Source organism: Spea bombifrons, chromosome 8 (assembly GCF_027358695.1).
Source record: "Spea bombifrons isolate aSpeBom1 chromosome 8, aSpeBom1.2.pri, whole genome shotgun sequence".
Classification (NCBI taxonomy): domain Eukaryota; kingdom Metazoa; phylum Chordata; class Amphibia; order Anura; family Pelobatidae; genus Spea; species Spea bombifrons.
The window spans coordinates 21,668,316-21,691,345 of NC_071094.1; the positions used below are offsets into that span (position 1 = coordinate 21,668,316).

General features: G+C 39.8%; 1 protein-coding gene and 1 long non-coding RNA gene across 2 annotated transcripts in view; one reads left to right on the forward strand and one right to left on the reverse strand.

The window, feature by feature from the left end:
* The window catches only part of LOC128502623 (uncharacterized), a 113,428-nt gene that overhangs the window by 34,408 nt on the left and 55,990 nt on the right, over positions 1-23,030 (reverse strand). The window lies entirely within an intron of this gene.
* Positions 1-23,030, forward strand: part of MID2 (midline 2) — a 76,523-nt gene that overhangs the window by 14,811 nt on the left and 38,682 nt on the right. The window contains exon 4 of the mRNA XM_053472469.1: positions 18,070-18,165. Coding sequence (XP_053328444.1) covers positions 18,070-18,165 — 96 coding nt within the window. The remainder of the gene's footprint in view (positions 1-18,069; positions 18,166-23,030) is intronic.

The window sequence follows — 23,030 nt, forward strand, 5'->3', positions numbered from 1 at the left end:
CCGTGCATCCTTTTCTAAATACCATGGAACGATGTTAAAGAGTTTACATGAAAAATAATCTAATTAACTAGCATGCAATTAGCATTCAATTTAAAACACATGACTTTCCAAATTAAAATGATGGCTACTACAAACCAAGTTGCACTGCCAATTTTAGGCAATAGAAAACAGTGTTTAATGGGTTAGATATTATGTCTATTAAAATGAAATTATCGTATGAGAGTTACAATGTAATGAGCTAGCGTCAATGTCACACAAAAGTGAATTAATGTAAGTGACATATTTAATGCATTAAAGATAATGTTCCACAGTGGGATTTCTAAACCCATGAAATATCACTGTTTTTAGCTTGGGTACTGACATTTTAAACATGACACTAAAATGATTTCAGGACAGAAGCAATGACAGATGTTGAGCTCAGACCTTTCTGTAGTAATATTAATCCACATACTGTAATTGTAGAAATGTAATGTCTCCACTGGGAGCTGTTTAACACCGTTGTCCTTATGTATTGAGTAAAGTTCTGATATCTCCAGTGATCTAACTATGATTTACAATAAATTTAATGTATATACAGAAGGAACATGTAGCATGAATAGAATAGTTGTATAACAGAACTGAAATCACTAAATATCACTGGATTAGCTGACCAGCTTTTTAAAGCAATTTCTAGGGACATTTTTTGTGCAATCATATATAACACATTTAGATGCATTTTGTTCTAGATGTTCCTAATGACTGGAGTAATTTTGTTTTATTCTCTGATCACTTTACTTAATCTTAATATGCTTCAATGTAATGTTTCTAATATTCTGTGTTATTGATATATTAACCCCTTAATGTTATTTTTTGCAACCTTTGGCACAATGGTTGTTTTAATATTTGTACGCTGCTCATATTTGCTGTAATTTTCTTCTCTCTCATTTAGTATACCCACAAAAATTATACATATATATATTTTTTTCAGGACGGACAAGAAGTTATTTTTTTTATACCATCAAATCATCTAATTTACTATATAAAATGTATAAAATATTGAAAAAAGGACTTTTTCTGAATTTTGTTTGAAATACATTTTACTCGTCTACAAAGGCTAATAACAAAACTTCTAAATAGATTCTAATATTTGTTGTGAGTTTAGAAATACCAAATGTTTATTGTTTTTTTTTTGCAAGTTATGGGGCAATAAGTCCAAGTAGCATATTGCTATTTCCAAACGGTTATGTCCCCCCCCTCCTCAAAACTGTTTATTCTGCCCCTGTGTGTTATTTGGGATATCTTTGAAGCTGGCTTATTTAATTTAACCTGTCAACCCTTCTTATTTTAAAACTATACAACCCTGGGTATTTCAAATGCTGGTATTTTAACTGTTTCCATGCACTTATTCTACCACCAGCCTTGTCAGTGTTTGTGGTAGTATTTTTTTTTTTTATCATACACATTGTACTTCAAGTATAAATTTACAGCTCCTGGTATATGTCACTATCAAACAACACCACAATATGTGTTCAGCAACATGCCCTGAGTACAGTGACACCACCCATACATATTTTAGCATGAAATTTTAGGTTGTTTGGGAGCTAAAGGAGCGCATTTGGGAAGTATGCATTTTTGGGGAATTTTGACATCTGGTCATCTTGCCCCATGTGTTAGTTGGGACATTTTTGAAGCCGGCTTATTTAGTTTACCCCACCTAATCAAGTTTTTTTTGAAAACCAGGCAACCCAGAGTATTTCAAATGCTAGTATTGTAACTATTTCCATGCACTAATTCTACCATCAGCCTTTGTTTGCAGTAGTATTTTTGTATGTGTTTTCTTCACGCACATTGTACTTCAAGGGGTTAAGGGTGATATTCAGTAAAGTAAATACATATTATTACATGTATATTGTGTAATATTGTCATATTTGAAATTGATAATGGTAGATTTATCTATGGTATTTGAATACCTATTTCTAAAATATACTTACCAGCTTAAAACAGTTTCAGAAGTCACATTGCAGGGGAAATAGTAAAGGGGGATAGAAGCTTCAATCCAGGTACTGTCCAGGAAAATGGGGACAACTGGTCATTCATTGTGAGACTTTGTTGCTATTTACTGTATGTAACCAAGAAGGACTATGAAAAGAATAGTAATGCAGAGTGGGGTGAAATTGGTCCTGTCTACCTAAGGCCATAAAGCATACGTTTACATTGACTACTAGATACACAACTTTCAAAACTTTTGCAGCATGTGACCAGGTGTACCCAGTTGTCAGTCGCACAGAAAAGGATGCACGATTCATGATGTTGGCAAGTTGCCAGTCTGGGTCTGCAAAAATATATTTTGTTTACACAATTTATTTTTGGAAAACGTAAACCCATCAACCATTCTATGCTCCTAAAAATAGGGTGACCTCAGGGGAACAAAAATGAGACAAAGTGTTATGAGTTTCAAAGATATTTTTTTGAAAGGAAGATGTGGGATATATGATAAGGGTTACTTTAGCCTTTTTAATCCCTTTGTGACAAAAGACATAATGGTAAATGCTCAAAAAACTTTACCTGATGACAAAGGACTTATTATCAGTCTGTCTGATGACAACCCAATCTCTCTGTCAGCAGGAGCCAGCATGGCTTACTCTGACCTGACAGAGGCTGGGCTGCTGCATTTAGTTTTTAAATGCCCAAACAAAAGTTAATGATGACACTCCAAGAAAAAAGTAGTTAGTTTAATATATAGAGAACTTTATCTGCTTGATCTGTTCCTCAGTATGTTCGTAAATACTCCTACCAACATAAGTTCTACCTTTATGGTTTCTTCTGGAATGTAGTTGAGGAGAACCAATGTTTTTGTATGTGATATTTATCAAACTTGTGATTTTTTTTTTTTTTTTTTGGATTTGTGGGTGCTTTTTATTAGGTCATGTTGATTTGAAATATAGAAGCCCTCCTAAATTATGAAAATTGTTCCATTTGGCATTTTTCTCTAGTTAAATTTCTGATGTCGCAGTTTGTGTACAGCATATAATGTAAATCTCTGCTTCCTGAAGTTAACCTTGCTTCTTGTTTAATCTTTAAGCATATACCCGTCGGTCCTACAGATTATCTAGTCCCACTTATTGCATTATTAACACATTTTTACTTTTCAATGTGTAGAAGCTGTAAAACAGCTTCTAGAACTGTATTCTGTAAAAATGAATTGCCTCTCAGAATACAATATCACCGCTGTGCTACTTTTCAGTAGCTCCACATGACCTATGGGAGTAATAGTTTGTGTGTATATACATTTACAGATGTTCTAAAGGGAGCCTGCTTTCCCTCAGCATCTGTCTGTGCTTTCCTGTTGATAGGGAGGGATATAAGAACAATCTATCTAAGTAATGAGATTTTATTACCACTTTAAATCAGAAATAAAATGGGTGAAAGATCCTGCAAATGTAATAATGTATTAAGTACTGAACCTACTCATTGCATGCATTTTGTTTTTAGAATGGTTTGCATTTGAAGACATATGATGCATTGGATGGGACAGGAGGCAAAGCCTTCTTGCTACCTTGCATCGTTAGCATTACAAGGAGGCCGCGTAGGAGCTGCAATGGAGATCTGTGCTGAAATGCAGAAATAACATAATTTTACATGTTTACATTGCTGTGCTGCATTTTGTAATCGGCCAAACACATCTCCTGCACACAAAGTAGCCAGGGGAGGGTGTAATGCACTTGAATAGATTCTGCAGAATTCTCCAAAGCATATGCAGAAGAAACACCATGAAAATGTAAGGGGGTTATACAGATATGATATTCTTTAAGGTGCATGATGGCTAGAGAGTCCAAATAAATGATTGAACTTATTCTCAGGCTCTAGAATATTACATTTTAAACAAAATCTAATTTGAATAACTTGCCATGATGATCACTGAAAATATTAAATGCTCTAGGCCGTTTCTGTGTTGCACTGTTGAGGTTCATGTTCATTACAACGTGCTTCTTCTAATGACTCCTTTCAACATCATCAGTCGTACATCCCAATCTAGAACTACTTAAAGTATCAGGAAGACAGTGCTTCGTGGCAGCTAGGACAAAGGAGGATGTCAAAATTTGTCATGGCTTAAATGAGGTGGTGTTAGGGAAATCATTAAATGACTATAATTGTAGACAATAAATCCTGCCATTGTGTTCAATGCCAGTTAGCTGCCGCAAAGGCCAGTAAGATATTGTCATGTATAAAAAGATGTATTCACTCACTTTAGGAAAATATATCTTTTACCTCTATATAGGTCAATGGTAAAACAAATGCCTTTGTATAAGTTAATGATCTGACCCCCACCTTTAATATGTAAGTCTGAGCACCTATGAGAGTTTTGCCTTCTTCTGGTCCTACAGGGAGTTTGAACTTGATATACTTGTGTCTTTTATATTATCACAGCAAAACAGGACATTCGCAACTATTCACTTGATAGCCTGTCACGCTCTACCCAGGCTGCGGAGCTGCATGTCTCTGTTTGTTCATGTCTTGCTGCTGTTCCCCTGTCTTGCTGCTGTTCCCCTGTCTTGCTGTGGTCCATTGCTGTATGTCCTGTCCTGAACCTCTGATTCCTGGATTCTAGTCCTGTTCTTGGCTTCAGCTTCTGTTTCCTTTATAAGGTGTGCCTCACCCATTATATTTGTCTCGGTCTGCAGTCCACAGGTATGTCTCTCTGATATGTGTTTAGATTCCATGTTTAGTTTGTTTAGTACCTCTGTAGGCAGGGTTTAGTGCTAGGACCCACCGAGTATTGGAGTACTTTGGCGTAGTGCTGGGCTAAGCATACAATGGCGATAAGATGTGACCGAATCTCCAATTGTTATCTTATAGTCCTAGGCTAGTCCTCTTTGGTCCTGTGGTTTCTGTGTACTCTTGTCATGTGTAGCCTGGTCAGTCTTGTCAGCTCCGTGCTTTGTTGTCCTGTCTTGTGTCTTGCCTTGAACCCCTGGTAGAGGGGTGCCCTGTCCTGTTCATGTCAGATCTTGTGTATTCCTGGTCTTGTTCCTTGTCCTTTGGGTGTCCTGTATCATGTATGTCTTGTCTGGCTATGTTTCTTGCTTGGTCTCCCTGTCCCTTGCTCGCTCTGTCCCCCTTGCTTGCTATGTTTTAGCTGTTACTCTGCTTAGCTTCCATTCTCCCAGCCTGCAGCATCCTACACATGATTCTAGTGCTATGTTTCATGCCTGCTTCAGGGTGCCTGCAGGATATCACTAAGTTTTGCTTTGTTCTGGACAACATCCGCTGCTATGTCAGGGCCCTAGTATGTGGCTGCACGACCCTAGATGCTCAACACCCGGGTGATTACCCTGCACCAGGCCCTGACCAACTCCCCTTCTGCAATGGAACTCCTGCATCCCATCATCGGGCGCTGGGCCGTTACAGTCGTCTGTATGGACCCCGTCCATGATCCCTTACATAGCCTTCACTGAAGCTGCTGGAAATTGTATAATGGAATGTGGATTGACTAATCACTCAACTAAAGAGGAAGAATATGCTCAGAAAGCCACACATTATGTTTCTGCAAGAGATTGTGTTGGAGAGATTTTGAATTGAAGTGTTGCCACTTTAAGAGGAGTGGAACTCAGCTGTAGATCTATAGTAAACAAATAACGAGTTAGAGGCTTACTAAAAATTTAACACAGTTCATAGCAGTGTTATTGAGTCCTGTGTCTTTAAACCCAGAGCTGTGCAGTGGTGAATATTGAGAAGAATGCTAAATGAAGTAAGTAGCCCAACCAGTTAGAAATAAAAGTAAATAACTTTCACGTCACTGTCACAGTTCAGACAGGTTCAAGGGCAGCCATAGTGTCACAATCAGCATCATGTCCAGGCCAAAAGAGCACAAGCAAATGAGGATAATCAAAACAAAATACAAAGTTAGCATACAATAATTTGTTGAAGAGGTGTCTCATTAAATACACATTTCCTAGTTACAGACATGCATAATGGGAGGTGCTGACCAGACTGATAGCACGCACAGCAGAAATTTTAACCATATAAACTCTTAATGATGAATGACATGATGAATTATCTAGAAATCCAGGAGCACATGGATCAAGGAATGCATTGAGGCCGTATTTAGAAATAAAGCCAGGGTATGGCCATACTCTTCATTAAAACATTAGGCCATACCATCCAGGAGAAGAAAATTTACCCCAAAAGGTGTTAAAATACTTTTGGATGTGGTTTCTCCTTGAAGAGGTCTTTTATACATGGTGTCACAGAAGCCTCCATGCCATGGGCTGCTGGAAGGGCCTGAGTGCCAGTCTCCTTCCTACAGACGATGGGTCCGGGTATGGAGTGCCACATTTCCCCAAGTACAAGAGACTCTAAAGACTTTGGAGCTCGGACACAGATTTGCAGCACTTGCATTCTGGGAGGGGGTTTATGTGTGGTGTTACTCTCCATCGGCTCAGGACAGAGACATCTATGGCCAGTATTTACACCTGGATCTGATATCCAGCAGGTTTCAGCCAGAAATCAGGGAACCATCCTCCCCACAGATTACAATAGCGACCCCCTACTGGGCTGAGGTGGGCTGAGTGCAAATACTGAGCCGTGTGCAAAGGAGGACCTGATGGAAAACTGTGTATGGCTTGCTGTGTCTATTGTATGTAAATTACCCCTTGTACAGTTTAAATACCCCTGTGTTTCCAAATAAACTGATTCCTGTTTTCACCTTAACATGAGTCTTGGACTGCTATGATCCTTTTTTTGTCCTTTTCTGGACAATAGCCACACTGTGTAGCTAAGCTTCAGCTAGCCACAGTGCGAACGCAGCTCTGGTGCAGCGACGTCCCCCCTTTTACACCGCTGGTTCTGTCTGGCGCGGAAGGGGTTAATCGTTGGTGTCCCTGCAGGAGGAAGCAACGTTTGGCGGGAGTACCCAGTCGGGGTACAGGTCGTTCCTGTCACACATGGATAGATCCAGACTTGGACAGGATAGGGGCACGTTGTTCTCCACTTAAACCCAGTCAAGATATGAATAGCACTGTTGTTCTATGCATTAAATTTAGTTAACCAATGGAGGGTTCTGGACTGCACTAAAGAAAGGGTTACACCTATGTGGTCACAGCCTCGTGTATATTTTAAAAAAAAAACACTTATAGAATTGCGTTTAACTCTGTAGTGTAATCCTCTGTAAATCCCATATTGGTATTTTTCCGTACATCTGCTACGGAAGAAGATGTTAAACCGTTTTTAGAAATGAGCACCACAGTATGTATGTAAGGTCGAGTTAATAATATTCTATTCAAGCTACAGTTAGGATGGAGAAATGGTAGGATACTTTAGAACATTACAAACAAGGATGTAGTTAAACACCGCAAAAACAGTGGTTTTGATTTAAATATAAATTTAGATGTTTAGCAACATCCCCTAATTGCATTAATACCCCACATATATTTTAAGCGATGGAGGGCCACATTGTTCCCTTATGTAGTACCATATGTTTTTTTTGTTTAATACTTTTGGATTTTGGATACAATAAAAAGTGTTTTCTTTTTAAATATATTTTATGTGTGTTAAGAATACATAGTATTAGGGGACATTTTTATAGTTATTTTATTTATGTATTTATTTGCAATTTGTTTCATTGCAGCATGGCTAGAGGAACATATGGCATCTCTCTTACATTTGGGGAACCTCACTTAATTACTATGAGATATCTTTGGAAAATTTGCTGGGTTAGGCCATACATAAATGTGGTTACCCTTAGTGTTTTTAATTTGAAGAGTACATATATACATGGATAAAATTAATTTGATTAATACTTCATAGGGGTAAGCAGTGACAAAGTCCAGGCTAACAAGAGGCACTTGTATATTTGTTTGTGCTACACCTCCCTCTCCGTAATCCCTTGAGTTTAGAGCACTAAAACATTGGATACCTCTATGGAATAGAGAGTAAAGCTTTTCCTTCCTTGGACTCTTTGTTTGTATACTGAGGGTGGTACTGTTTTTGAGTTCATTGATCACATTCCATCTTGTATACTTCAGACAGGACCAGCCTGTTAATAAGTTTGAGGAAATCTGCTAACAGATGGGGGTATTCTACTAGTACTGTGATGACAGCCTCTGCAATTAGTGAATACTTTACTGTAAACACTTATTTTTATTTGGAACTCCACTTTTCTATCCCTTCCTTTTCATAAAGATGCTTAATTTTCACTAGAAGAAATATGGGACGGGAGTCTCTTCTTTTTTTAATCTGTTTTGTCTTTAAACTTCTGCTGAGGGTATTCTGTGTACTAAAGATTGAATAAAATGTCCTGAAGACCACAAAGGTTTTTTTTGGACATTTTATTCAATCATGATTCCCCTGTTCCCCCTTCGTATTTAGTGTACTGACACAAATTATATACTCTTTTTCCATTTGTTCGAAGCTATATTCATATATAAAATGTATGTCACAAAAAAAGTAAAAAATACTTCCTGTTTGTACTTTTGCTTTGGAATTCTTCCACATGTTTAGCCACTTCACCCCCTCCCCCCCAATTTATGTTCAGACCTGAGGCCCGGGCTTGCTCGGCACGGGGTCCCCCTAACTCAAACTGCCCCATCCAGCATCTCTCACAATCTCGATATGGCTGGGCAGAATCCCTAGCCTCAAGTTGTACAGATGCCGCTTTTGGTGATGTAGCTGTGAAACAGGTCCCATGGCCTCAGGTTATACATATGCCGCAATCCCCTCCGCTCATGCCTCTAGCTGGTTTCAATGTATGGGAATACACACATAAGTGCTCAGTGTTAAAATATACTTGATATAAAGTGCTTATCTATAAAGTGCTATTTAACCCCTTCATGACAAAGCCCATACATGTACAGGCATTGTTACGAATGCCCATACATGTAACTGAACAAATAAAAAGCTGAAGAGTTCACAGATGGTTTGTCCCTGCTCCCCCTTCAGGTTAGATACAGGTACTGCATTTAACCATGCAAATTAATAAAGCAGAGCATACCAGATTAGTAAAAAATGCTAATACTACTGCAGATTAGTGAAAAAAATAGTACAAAATATTTTAAAAAAATACATTATTACTGATGTCACCATCAAGGGAACAATTGTAAAAAAATGTAAAAAATTTCCAAAAATATAAAAAAAAAAGAAAAAAGGAAAAGGTTTATATTGATGAGCAAGTGCTAAAATTAGCGCTGTAACTTGCAAAAAAAATACTGGCATTTGAAAAACCGATGTGATGTCTAGTTCAAAAAAATGTATGGTTTAATTGGGGAAAATTTAATTGGCTAGGTTCAAAGATTTCTGACCGGATTTCAAAGTGAAATAAAAAAATGCTTACCTCCCTTTGAGCCCCAAACAACCCAACAAACCTATGCATGGTATCACTGTGCTCAAGAGATGTGGAACACATATTGAGATGTTGTTTGAGGCATAGGAAGGGCTGTAAATTCATACCTACAGTACAACATGTGTGAAAAAAGGCACAAAAATTATTACCACAAACATTGACAAAGGCTGGTGGCAGAATTAGTGCATGAAATAGTTAAAATACCACCATTTGAAATACCCTGGGGTGTCTAGTTTTCAAAAATATATGGTTTGATGGGAGTAACTTGAACTGGCTTTCTTTAAGGAAATCCCAAATAGGACATGGGACAGAAGGACCAGGTGTCAGAATTGTAAGTTGAACTACTGCGCATGCCCCAAATGTGGCCCTTTAGCCCCTAAATACCCTGACAAGGCCATGCATAGATGGTATCGCTGTACTTGGGAGATGTTACTGAACACTTATTGGGGTGTTTGGAAGTGACATACCAGGCGCTGAATAGCTAAACAGCAACATTGCACTCATGTTTTATCATTAAGAGGTTAAAAAACCTAAATTCAAAAAAGTGAATTCATTCATAAATATAAAATTAAAATAAATTAAGTGAACATATAAATAACTTAATTTGATGAATACATAGAATAAATAAATCAATTGATTCCTAAATCAAATAACAAATAAGAATAAATAGACTTTAATAAATACATTGATTAGTCCCTGAATCCTCAATAATGAATAAATAGATCAATTAATCAATTTACAATAAATAATGAATATCCAATAAATAAATAGATCAATATATAAATAAGTCCCAGAATGCATATTCAAAATACATGTGTAAATAGATATATGTCCCCAAAAAATGCCATTCAACCAGGTCATTTTCCTGCCGTTTTTGTATCCTCACTTGCTGAAATCCGTACGCACATCTGAGACCATACCTGGGATACAATCTTTATGTTTTGAGAATGCATTGCTGTACATAAATGTTAAGCTCTTTGTACCGATTAAAGCCAGATATGCTTTTCTTCAGTCCATACATGACCATACATTAGCGGGTCAGGGAGGGGATTAAAAGATCTAAGGGTTGGCACAGTGATACTTTTGGTGCCCTGGGATGAGAGAGGACATAACTAGCGCATTTTTACCATTTGTATGTTTTTTTATATGTTTATGTGATTAAGGGTTTCACAGTTCGGATTGCAGCTTCACTATCATTTAAGAGCTGTAGACCCACTTTGTTTTTTCTCAGGACATAACTAGGTTCCTTCGTGTGACGCATTTGCTCGCACCAAGAGTAATACCTTCAAACCCACAGGACTCCTACAACCGTTACCAGTACCTGAGCAACCATGGGGTGACATCACAGTAAATTTTATAGTTGACTTACACAATAACATCATGGTGTTTGTAGATCGCTTGACCAAAATAGCCCATTTTATCCCATCTCTCCATTTACCTTCTGTAGCTGAGACTGTTGTTATGAAGTCAATATTTTATGCTACCTTCTGTTGCCAAGATAACAGCTCTACGTCTTCTCCTATAATGCCTGATGAGGTTGGGGAATACATAGTTAGGGATTTGAGACAATTCCTCCATACAGAATCTCTCAAGATCCTTCAAATTTAGAAGTTGACACTGATGGGCTCTCCTCTTCAGTTCACCCCACGGGTTTTCTATGAGTTCAAGTCAGGACACTGGGATGGCCATAGTAGAACCATGATTTTGTTGTCAGTAAACCATTTTTGTGTTGATTTTGATGTAAGTTTTGGATCATTGTCCTGCTGAAAGATCCAACCACAGCCCATTTTAAGCTTTCTGACAGATGCCGTTGGATGTTAATTTAATATCTGTTGATATTTGATAGAGTCCATGATGTCATGTATCGTAAAAGAATGTCTAGGTCCTCTGGCAGAAACACAGTTCCAAAACATTAAATAGCAACCACCATATTTAACCGAGGGCATGAAGTACTTCGATATATGGCTATTTCTCTGTGTACGACAAAAGTTTGGTGCCAAAAAGCTTTGTTTTGGTTTCATGTGACCATAGAACCCATTTGTAGTTCTAGTGGTATCTGGCAAACTGAGGATGATTAAGTTGGTTTTTTGATGGGAGTAGAGGCTTTTTTCTTGAAACCCAAACAACTTGTGGACACAACTAACTTCTGCAATTCTCCAACTGTGATCCTTGGAGATTTTTTGGGCCCCTCGAACACGATATAGACACACGTCCTCTTCTAGCTTGATTCATAACATTTACAGTTGACTGGAACTTCTTAATTATTGCCCTGATGATTGAAATAGGTTTTTATTTGCTATTTTCCTATAGCCACTTCCCATTTTGTGAAGCTCCGCAACCTTTGCCACACATCACAGCTATGTTACTTGGTCTTACCCATTGTGATGAATGACTAAGGGAATTTGGCCCGTGTGTTATCTAGTATTTAAGCCCCTTTCAGTTTGGTAGTTCTAATACATTGAATTTCTGACATAGTGACACGTTTTAATGGAGAATTGGAAATGCAAGTAAATGTATTATTGTGCTCAGTGATCCCATTTAAATATAACCATTTAATACATGCTTTTATTTATTTTACCTGAAATACTTTGATCTGAGAGAAGAGGAAAAATATGGACATACACTGACTACAAAATGAGTTAATTATTGTTGGTTGCACCACAGTAGCTCTGGAGTGATTGTTTTATAAAAATAGGTGGAGTAGGCCATTATCAACCTAACATTCCACATGTCAACCATGTCAATCCCAGGAAGGTACTAGATATGTTTGCAAATTGCTATATGCATTCACATTTCATGATGTTTCTGCATGCTCAGTAAGTAATACATAGTAGACTTGTGACTTTGTTTTCGTACAAACTTTATTTTTAATGAAAATTACCGGTTTCGTACAAATCAACGAAAACAAGGGTGAAACTAACGAAAAGTAACAGACTAATGAAAGTTAGCATTAGACAGTGGCAGTTTAGCAGAGACTAATGCTCATTGCTCACCTACCATACTGCCAGTTAATGAATAGTTTATTTAAGGACAGAAAATGTCCTTTTGTAGGATAGATTGGAGAGGCTGTAGTGACTTTTTGTCAGGACCCTGGTAAGCAGGTCGGGTAGGAGCCCAGTAGCAGGGGATACCAGGGGTTCTGTTTGCACCCCACGATGCATGACGGTAAGTGATGTGGTACGGACAGGCGAAATAACGGACAGCACAACAGAATACGAGGAAAGGTACTGTATTGATATAAGATATCACCAGCAAGTAAAGGCAGTAGTCTCTAGGCAGGATGCCCACTGGCAGGGTTGACGGTTACGGAGGCCCACTGGGTGGGCTGACGGGTACGGAGGCCCACTGGGTGGGCTGACGGGTACGGAGGCCCACTGGGTGGGCTGACGGCAGGAAGCCCACTGGCAGGGCTGACGGGTACGGAGGCCCACTGGGTGGGCTGACGGCAGGAAGCCCACTGGCAGGGCTGACGGGTACGGAGGCCCACTGGGTGGGCTGACGGCAGGAAGCCCACTGGCAGGGCTGACTGGTACGGAGGCCCACTGGGTGGGCTGACGGCAGGAAGCCCACTGGCAGGGCTGACGGGTACGGAGGCCCACTGGGTGGGCTGACGGCAGGAAGCCCACTGGCAGGGCTGACGGGTACGGAGGCCCACTGGGTGGGCTGACTGGTACGGAGGCCCACTGGGTGGGCTGACGGCAGGGCAGGCGGTTAGCTCAGGTACAGGCAGGTAGCTCAGGAACAAGACACGGGTAGCTCACGGTACAGGGCCAAAGCAGAGCGGTCCATGCACTTCAATGCAAAGGCCCTGACTACAGGGCAGGGCAGGTTAATAAAGGCCAGGTACTACTCAGGTGATCAGACCCAGCTGACCTGGTAATCTGATCCTGAGCACTCCAGAGAGAGGGAGAGGGTGGCCACTAGTGGTAGCAGCCGGACATAACGGCAAAAATAATCATACATGGTCCGGGCTAGCAGGGTGGAATCCTGACACTTTTATAGTGTATTACAGGGACTGCAACAGACATTTTTTCCCCTGTTCCTGAGTGGAGTTTAATTAAGACAGTATTATTCTTCATTGATAAATATTGGTGACAAAACCATGCATTATAATATATAATATTGAGGAAATTGTCCTGCTTTACGGGGCCAGTGTTTGCCTACCCAGGCCCAGCACTCTACTACTACTGCTGCACCTCTTTGACTGTCCTAACTTTTTAAAATTTCTGTAATGAAAGGGGAGTCCAGAAGTTGTCAGGGACCTCACCCTTTTGGGAATGCCCCTGAATGTCATTCCGAATCAAAAAAGACCTCTTAATTTCGGACAAAAATCAACAGCTCAAGCGATTTTTTGCTCCCTGTGCACATGTCTAATAAATAGGACCAAGCACATGCATTATTATGGGGACCAGTAAACTGGGACATGTTGGTGATCACATTAAGATGTGTACTTTTGTCAGAGACTGGGTCCATACAAACAACTGTAATGACCCAGAGCGCCCAAAGATTGTGTTCAGGAGTTATTGTGCAGTCGGACAGGGCCTGGTGCAGGGCGACTGCACTCTCCCGGTGGGCATCTAGCGTTGTGCAGCCACATACCAGGACCCTGACATAGCAGAACGAAACTAAACTAAACTTGGCTGGGTTTCGAAAGCCAAACAAAACTTGGAGATGTCCAGCAGGCACCCTGGAGCAGGTATGAAACATTCTAGAATAATGTGTAGGATGCTGCAGGCTGGGAGTGTGGAAGCTAAGCAGAGTAACAGCAGATACGTAGCAAGCAAGGGGGACAGAGCGAGGAACAGAGAGACCGGGCAAGGAACATAGGAAGACAGGACATACCTGGTACAGAACACAACTAAGGGAGCAAGGCAAGGAACACAGGGGATGGAGCGAGGAGCTGGAATCCTCGGCCACTTCTCCTTTAGGCAAGGATAGGACATCTTAACTGAGACATGGGGAGAGGAGCGAGGAACAGAAATCCTCAGATGATTGAGGGAAAGGAGTGCAAAGGTTCATAAGAGACAAACATGAATACAGGAACTAGCCTAGGACTATGATAACAATTGGAGATTCCATCACATTATATGGCCATAGTATGCTTAGCCCACCACTATGCCAAAGTGCTCCAATATTCGGTGGGTCCTAACGCTAAACCCTGCCTACTGAATCACTAATAAGCTGAAACCAAACATTTGCTCGATTATAAGACAAGCTTTTTTTTCAGAGCAAATGCTCTGAAAAATGCCCCTCGTTTTATAATCGGGGTCGTTTTATAATCAGACCTCAAATAGGTCTGACTATGAGACTAAGATCCAGCTCCCCCACAGCGCTGCAGGGGACCTGGATCCTCCTGTCTTATGCCCCCCCCCAACTTACCGGTTCGTCTGAGTACCCGGTGCGTAGACAACTTCCGCTGCAGTCGGAAGGAGGTGCGGTTAGCAGCAGGGGTTGCCTGTGTCCATCGCGCAGACCTTCCACGGCTGTCAGGAGAGTTCTGGTGCGGGGAATTCTCACTGACAGCCAGGGAAGGTCTGCACAATGGACGCAGACAACCCCCGCTGTTAAGCGAATCGCATAGACGTCTGCACGCTGCCCCTGCTACACACCGGGGACCTAAGACAGGAGGATCCAGGTCCCCTGCAGCGCTGCTATAAGGCATTTCTGGGGGCAGATGTGCATAACTGTGGGCAAAGTGGCAAATAAAAACAAAACGATCATAGTTTATATGTGGATTAATATTTGCTAGTAATACTTTTTTTTCCCTAAAAGTCTTATATAATATAATAATAATATTCAAATTTTGGGGAGTTGTCTTTATAATTGAGCAAATACGGTATATGTATATATATATATGTAATTATATGTATGTAAGGGACATGTTAGTGTTTGTTCTTCTGCTCTTGCTCTACTTTTAGTTAATTCCAGTATCAGTTATATTACCAGCGCCTGGGAATTTTAGACAAGCTGCAATATGTCACTTTTCTTTTCCTGCTGCCTTCATTTTAAGTCTTAAAATCTTAACAGCCGTGAATTTGCTTCCTGAAAGCTTTAAACTATTAATAAGATATCATTTACATTATGGGTAAAGCAGCCTCTCCTTTACGAAACCTTTCCTTTTAGCAGAAATCATATCATTTAATGGGAATTCGGTGTCACTTGAATTATTGATGTGTTATATAGTCCACTGTGTTCAGAAATCTCAAAATACTTCCAAATGGATTATCTTTAGCTCTGCTAAGCTCTTTTCTGCCTTTATAAATATTGCATAATGCACAGTGGACAGATAAACAGTGTATAATGTGGTGTGCGCTATGCTAAATGACAGCTCAGTTGAAAAGGACCCAATCTTATTTAAATATATTCATACATTTATGCATTTTCAGAAAGTAAACATTTCGGTTTGAGTGATTTTCATTTCACAAGACAGATGTGTACTCTAAGGAGATCGTATAACTAACCTCTTCAATAATGACGTTACCATGCATGTTATTAAATTGGTCTGCTGGTTATTACATCTCTTGCATGCCATTGCATAGCTGTATGGCATATCTATCTCCATTTTATTAATTCTTTGTACGCAGGCTTCTATATTGAACCAAGTCTATCATCATGCCTCTCCTTGTCTAACTATTTCCTCACTGTGTATCTCTTCCTCTGTTAATATAAAACATTTAAAAACATTTGCATTTAATTATTATTATGCACTTAAATATCTTGTCTAAAACAACAGATTTTTTTGTATCTTTGAAGGTAATTGCCAACATTTTGGTAGGTAATAGGCCTCATTTGATAAAATTATATACTGTACTTTACATTTAATATTTTTACCCTTTGAGTGCTGTGGATTGTGGGCAGATGTTTCCCTCATGGGAGGCCAGGCAGATTTTCATAGGTTCGCTGTACTTTATACTATAGGTTTGGTGACCGTTTATTTAAGGAAATATGTTTTTTTTTCCCCATGGAAAGTTAAAATTTTTATAGATACCTAGTTTTAGGCAAACCATGCAAGATCAATAACAAAAGGGGGAACCAATGAATTTTTTTTTATTCCACCCCCCCCATAATTTTGCCATAAATTACAAAGTAAATGATAAAAGTAATAAAAACGAAATTGTATTAAAAGCTTTAGTAAATGTATCCTATAGAAATGTTTGTATGTACATTGAACACAGTGCATATAGGTTACATAACATAACATAGTTTACACATAACAAAGGGTTGAATTCCATAATCATGCTAAAGAAACAAAATAAAATTAGAAAACACATGTCCATGTGTAAAATCTTTTTGAACCTCTAGCGCATTAGCGTTTGGAAGCTAGAACTCTCTTTGTTCTCATCATTCTGGCTTGTCAGTACATTTGTTGTATATAGATCTATCCATCTAGGTGTGTATTTTTTGCTTTTACAAGTGTATGAGCGAGGACACCTGTGGCACCACAATCCTAGATCTTTGAAAGGTAGCCGATTTCTGCCGGCTTGTTTCCATGGTAGCAAGCAGCCGTATTTGGATCTTCATTTTACACTTTTTATTGTTAGAGAAGTTGCTGAAAGGTATTTTCAGTACAGAGGAAGCTTCCCCATTTTACAGTAAACGTGAGGCTTTCCTCTTAAATGAAAGTCTTCATTGTACTATTAAATGTAAATTATGAATTAATTTGCAGTGATCATGAATATGAGTGCTAAAAATATGAATCATTTGTTGGTGGGGCTGTATGGGACATTACACTTTCTCTATGGACTATGGCAGTATCATTTAATGTCATATGAAATCTGTCTTTTTGCTCTTGTTAGGTTAGTGGGTGGATTTGAGAATTGTCAGGGGTTTTAGTGGATTTTGTGTTAAGTAGGGAGAGAAAAAGTAAAAAATAAGTTAATTTCCTTATTGGGAAACTTGGGACCTGTGTGGGCCTGGTGTGAGTAAGAGAGCGTGAGTGAGAGTGTGGGTGTTTTTACATTTTAATGTGGGGGGGGGCAAATATAGGATCCACCTTAAGTGCCAATAGGTATGCCCCTGCATATGGGTGCTATTTTTGAACAGTCTCTATTATTTATTGTGAACCCTGACATTAAATGAGTCCCGCAATTCTTTGTTAGTCTGGGTTTTTTTGTGACCTCTTGGTGATAAGGCGGTTGATGCTTGTTTGAGGAATTTTGGTAGGCCGGTGATTACTGGGAAGGTTTACCACTTTTCCGATTTTTCTCCCTTTGTTCTCACTGTGATTCTCTGATGTCCTAGAGCCTTAGAAATGGCCTTGTAATCCTTTCCAGACAGATACAGGTGACAATGACTTTGTTTCTCATCTGTTTTTAAATTTCTTTAGATCATGGCATCATGTGCTACTTTTTGGAACCTTTTAGCCTACTTTACTTTGAAGGACACTATAATGCTCCGTACAATCCTTTTGAACTAAGAATTTATATTTGTTATACATACACTGCATGTATACCTAAATATATATCCTTTGTGTGTCATGACTGGTGGTACGGTTTTATGGGTGACCTTTTTTGCCTGGAGGAGGACCTTAACTCTGTGAACCGGAACAGCTATGCATCTTGTAGCCGGCTTTTGTTAGGAGGAAGGCGGCAACAATGTCCAGGGACATCCCACTAGCCCACCTGGTTTCTGTTACACATTTTTCAAGCAACTTTCAGCTGTAGGGTCATGTAACAATGTATCAGAATAGGATGGGGGTCTAGATTCTGTGAAAGATATAATACTATTGACCCTCATTCTCTCTTGACTTTCAGCAAACTTTGGAGTCATATCTGTCTAATTTGGTCAAGCACAGCAGTGAACTTGAAACCCAGATGGCCAAACTTATTCAAATCTGCCAACAAGTTGAGGTAAGAGGACATGTTTTGTATCACTTTATTTATGGTGATATTAAGAAAACATGCACCGAGCTCACAGGTTACTTACAGAGTATAAACAATAATTGTACATGTATTGTAGGAACAGATTTAGACCCCTCTTCTGTGACATCTGACCAAATCTGACCATAAAAAGTATTGGCTGTATTTTAGTTATGTACCCCCCCTTTGTGAAGAATGCTTTTTCAGGTTCACCCTATATGTTACTTTAAGATTTTTTTTGTATGTGCTGAAAATATTATTAATTACATGTTTCTTAAGGTCCCCACATGGAAAAACAGAGAATTAATGTTTCCTGTCCAGAGAGTTTTTACACAGTATAACTATGTGGTGCATTCAGGACATATTGTGACTTTCAGAATGTTGCTTTATGTACTTTAAGGGACCATTTGCACTCAATGTCGTTTTTTTTTTTTTTTTAACTTTCCCAATGTTTCATATCATGATCGAAGAACACTACATTATATCAGCTGGGAACCATCATACAATGCCACACAGAGCATCATAAATAAACACAAAGTTAATTCCACTCATGTAACAAATAATACTATCTAATAACACTAAGCACACGCACCAATATTAATATGTGGCAAATACACTCACTGACCACTTTATTAGGTACACCTTGGTAGGACTGGGTTGGACCCCCTTTTGCTTTCAGAACTGCCTTCACTGTTTGTGGCATACTTTCTACAAGGTGCTGGAAACATCCCTCGGAGATTTGGTCCATATGAACATGATGACATCAAGCAGTTGCTGCAGATTTGTTGGATGCACATCCATGATACGAATCTTCTGTTCCACCACATCCTAAATGTGCTCTATATGATTCAGATCTGGTGACTGTGGAGGCCATTGGAGTACAGTGAACTCATTGTCATGTTCAAGAAATGAGTTTGAGATTGTGAGCTTGTGTCCCCCACACCATTACACCACAACCAGCAGCCTGAACTGTTGATACAAGGCAGGATGGATCCATGCTTTCATGTTGTTTACGCCAAAGTCTGACCCTGCCATCTGAATGTCGCAGCTGGAATTGAGACTCATCAGACCAGGCAACATTCTTCCAGTCTACCATTGTCCAATTTTGGTGAGCCTTAGCTGACAGGAGTGGTCTTCTGCTGCTGTAGCCCATCTGCTTTAAGGTTCGACGTGTTGTGCGTTCAGAGATAGTATTCTGCATACCTTGGTTGTAACGAGTGGTTATTTGAGTTACTGTTGCCTTTCTGTCTCTCGAACCTGTCTGCCCATTCTCCTCTGACCTTTGACATCAACAAGACATTTTCGTCCACACAACTGCCGCTCGCTGGATATTTTCTCTTTTTCTGAACCTTTTTAAACCCTAGAGGTGGTTGTGCGTGAAAATCCCAGTAGATCAGCAGCTTCTGAAATACTCAGACCAGCCCGTCTGGCACCAACAACCATGCCACGTTCACTTAAATCCCCTTTCTTCCCATTCTGATGTTTGAACTTCAGCAAGTTGTCTTGACCATGCCTACAAGCCTAAATTTGCTGCCATGTGATTTGCTGATTAGCTATTTGTGTTAACAAGCAATTGAACAGGTGTACCTAATAAAGTGTCCAGTGAGTGTATATCTGCCTTAACCCCTTCCGTACCGGGACGTACCTGGTACTTCCTGGTTAACAGTCACCGGTAGACCGGGACGTACCAGGTACGTCTCCTCCAAAAAACGCCCCCACATCACCACAATCGCGGTGATCGCGGGGGCGCTGCTGCTGCCGTCTGCCCAGGACTCCTGGGCAGACAGCACAGCCTGTCTAAGCCCTCCCCCAAGCCTACGATCACTCCCACGGAGTGATTCTCTAGGCAGAAACAGCGATTGCAGAAAAATCTGCAATCGCTGTTTCAGCTGCCACAGGCAGCTTCAGGGAAGGGGTGGGGGTGTTGAATGGGTCCCCACACAAGTGTGGGGGCCTGATCCAACACCCCCCTGCTGCCTGATCGCTCCATGAGAGCATCAGTGCAGCGTTAACCCCTTCAATGCCGCGATCGCTGCATTCAATGCCGCGATCGCGGCATTGAAGGGGTTAATTCCCGTTTTTTAGGGGGTTCTGCTACTGGTGGTCTGCCTGGAAGCCCAGGCAGACCTCCAGCAGCAAAAACGAACCCCCAGAAGTCCTCTGATCAGCCCTGTAGGGCTGATCAGAGAGACTCCTCTCCCACAATCTCCAGTCCACTGGAGATTGTGTCCCAGCTGCCAGAGGCAGCTTCAGGGACAGGGAGACAGGGCTCTTTGGTCTCCACATTAGTGTGGAGACCAGCCCCCCCACCCCCACCCCCCATAGTTAACCCCTACCCCCCCTCTTCCTCAATTAACCCCTTCAATGCTGCGATTGTTTATGACCCCCATCGCAGCATTGCAGGGGTTAATATTAGTCCCCACAAGCTTGTGGGGACTAAATATCAATCAATGCTGTGCTTCAATGGAGCATCAGCATTGAAAGAGTTAAAAAAAAAAAAAAATTTTTTAAAAAAAAATACTAATAAAATAATAAATAAAAAAAATAATAAAAAAATAATAAAAATAATAAAAAAAATACCAGCACTGACCTGAAAGTCCAGGGTGCTTCCAGGTCAAATGCTGGGCTGATCAGATCGCTCCTGGCCAATAGGAGTGATCGGATCATTATGGCAGCCCACGGATGACCCTGCTCTACAAAGAGAGAGGGGTCATCTAGGGTAATTATGAAAAAACACAAATTATTAATAAATGAAATAATCATAATTATTACCTGATCACTTGTCGGTGACATTTTAAGTCGCTGATTATTGATCGGTCTCCCTGATTGATGTCAGCGGCCTAAACCTGTCACTTACAAGCAATATGATAAAAAAAATATTTAAAAAAATGTAGATGCACATGTTCCAGTTTTGCCCTCATAGCTTCCTCAAAAAATGCATGAACCATGCATGTGAGGTCTTGTTGGAATCAGGGGATCTTGGTGAACAAAATGTGGTGTTTTCTTCCACTGTTGCACTTATGGTGTGCAAGAAATTCAGTGCAACATTGAAATGTATGCGTTAAAAACGCAATAAAATAATTTCCCTGTGAAGTTTGGCAGAAACGAGTGAAGAAATGGCTAGCTGAAAACTGTCAAAACTACCCTAGTTGAACACCTTGACTTGTCTACTGTTCATAAATATATACTTTTATGGGGTAATTTACAGCGGGGGGCTTCCAAAATGTCCCAAATGGGATATGGGCCCAGGAAACCAATTTCTGAAAATTCCAAATGTGAAAACTAAAATGCGCATGTTCCAGTTTTGCCCTCATAGCTTCCTCAAAAAATGCATGAACCATGCATGTGAGGCCTTGTTGGAACCGGGGGATGTTGGTGAACACAATTTGGTGTTTTTTTCTGCAGTTGCACAAATTCTATACAAAATATGATATAAAATCTAAAGCAACATTGCAACATATGCAAAAAAACCCAAAAAAATATAAAAATACCTCAAAATTTGGCAGCAACTGGCGATAAAATCCCTGTTTGAAAAGTGTCAAAATGACCCTAGTTGTACACCTTGACTTATCTACTGTTCATAAACATATAATTTTGGGGGGATAATCAGTATCTGTGACAACTATTGCAGTTATTAGACTACCATGCCAAATTTGCAAAAAATTACATTTCAAAAACACGATGCATGCCTAGCAATATTTGCCCTATACTGGTCAAAATAGATGAAAATCCTGGCCATGTTGGGTGGTTTCCAAATCAGGACAACTTAATGAATATATTTGGGATAATTTTTTCCCATTGGTTCAATGTGTGTACAATTTGTATGTATACAAAACTGTAAAAAAATGCGTTTTTTTCATTTTTTCACCACTTTTTCCAGTTTATTTCAAACAAAACAATGTACTACCCAGCTTAATATGGTTTCAAATGAAAGCCCTACTTGTCCTAAAAAAAACAATATATGATTTGTGTGGGTGCACCAATTAATAAGAGAGAAATTACAGTTGAAGAAAGACATGGCAAAAACACAAAAACGGCTCCGGTCCTTTAGCGACACGTTAGTATCAAAATCCCGGTCCTGAAGGGGTTAAATATCACCAATTCAGACCAAAACAAACCTGTTTCAAGACAGCCTTCAGAAAGAAAAACTGCATTAAAGGAGACCCAGTGATCACTAAAGCAAAGGAGAGGCATATAAGACAGGGTCAATCAGCAGACTAAGCGCCCCTGAAAATGGGCAGACTAGATGGTACTTTTCTGCTGTAAAATCCTGCATCTCTCACGGTCTCTTGCCTTTTATGTTGAAAGGCAACATCTTTTCATGTTGAAAAATGCTCCTGAACTTTATCAGTGGCTGCTGGGTGTTATTTGTATGTATTCACACCCATTGGGAACACACATTCATGTGCTTCTAAACATTCTCCTCTAGTGACCTGGTACATAATTTAATCTAGCCATAATCAGTTTGTTCCGCTGACATGCTAGACAGCTAAATCAATTAATACATACAGCAGATCTGATTTAAACATTCTACTCTCCAAATAAACACTCGGCACGTCGGAAAATGTGAAAAGTGGGTATGTATTGCAACACAAGTGGAAACGTTTCAGTTCACCAAGAGTCTTTGTAGTGCAGTGTAAAAAAACCAAGTGTTTTTATATGCACAACTACATAGTGACTTTATAAGGATACAATAATTATACATAGGATCAACGTCACATAATAACACACTATACAATTTTTAACAATGTGTCAAATATTTAAAAAATCACGTATAAATTGAGCGATCTCATAATGAAACATTTTATAGTGGATAAAAAGTGTGTACAAAAATGTTGACACGTATACCGTATATC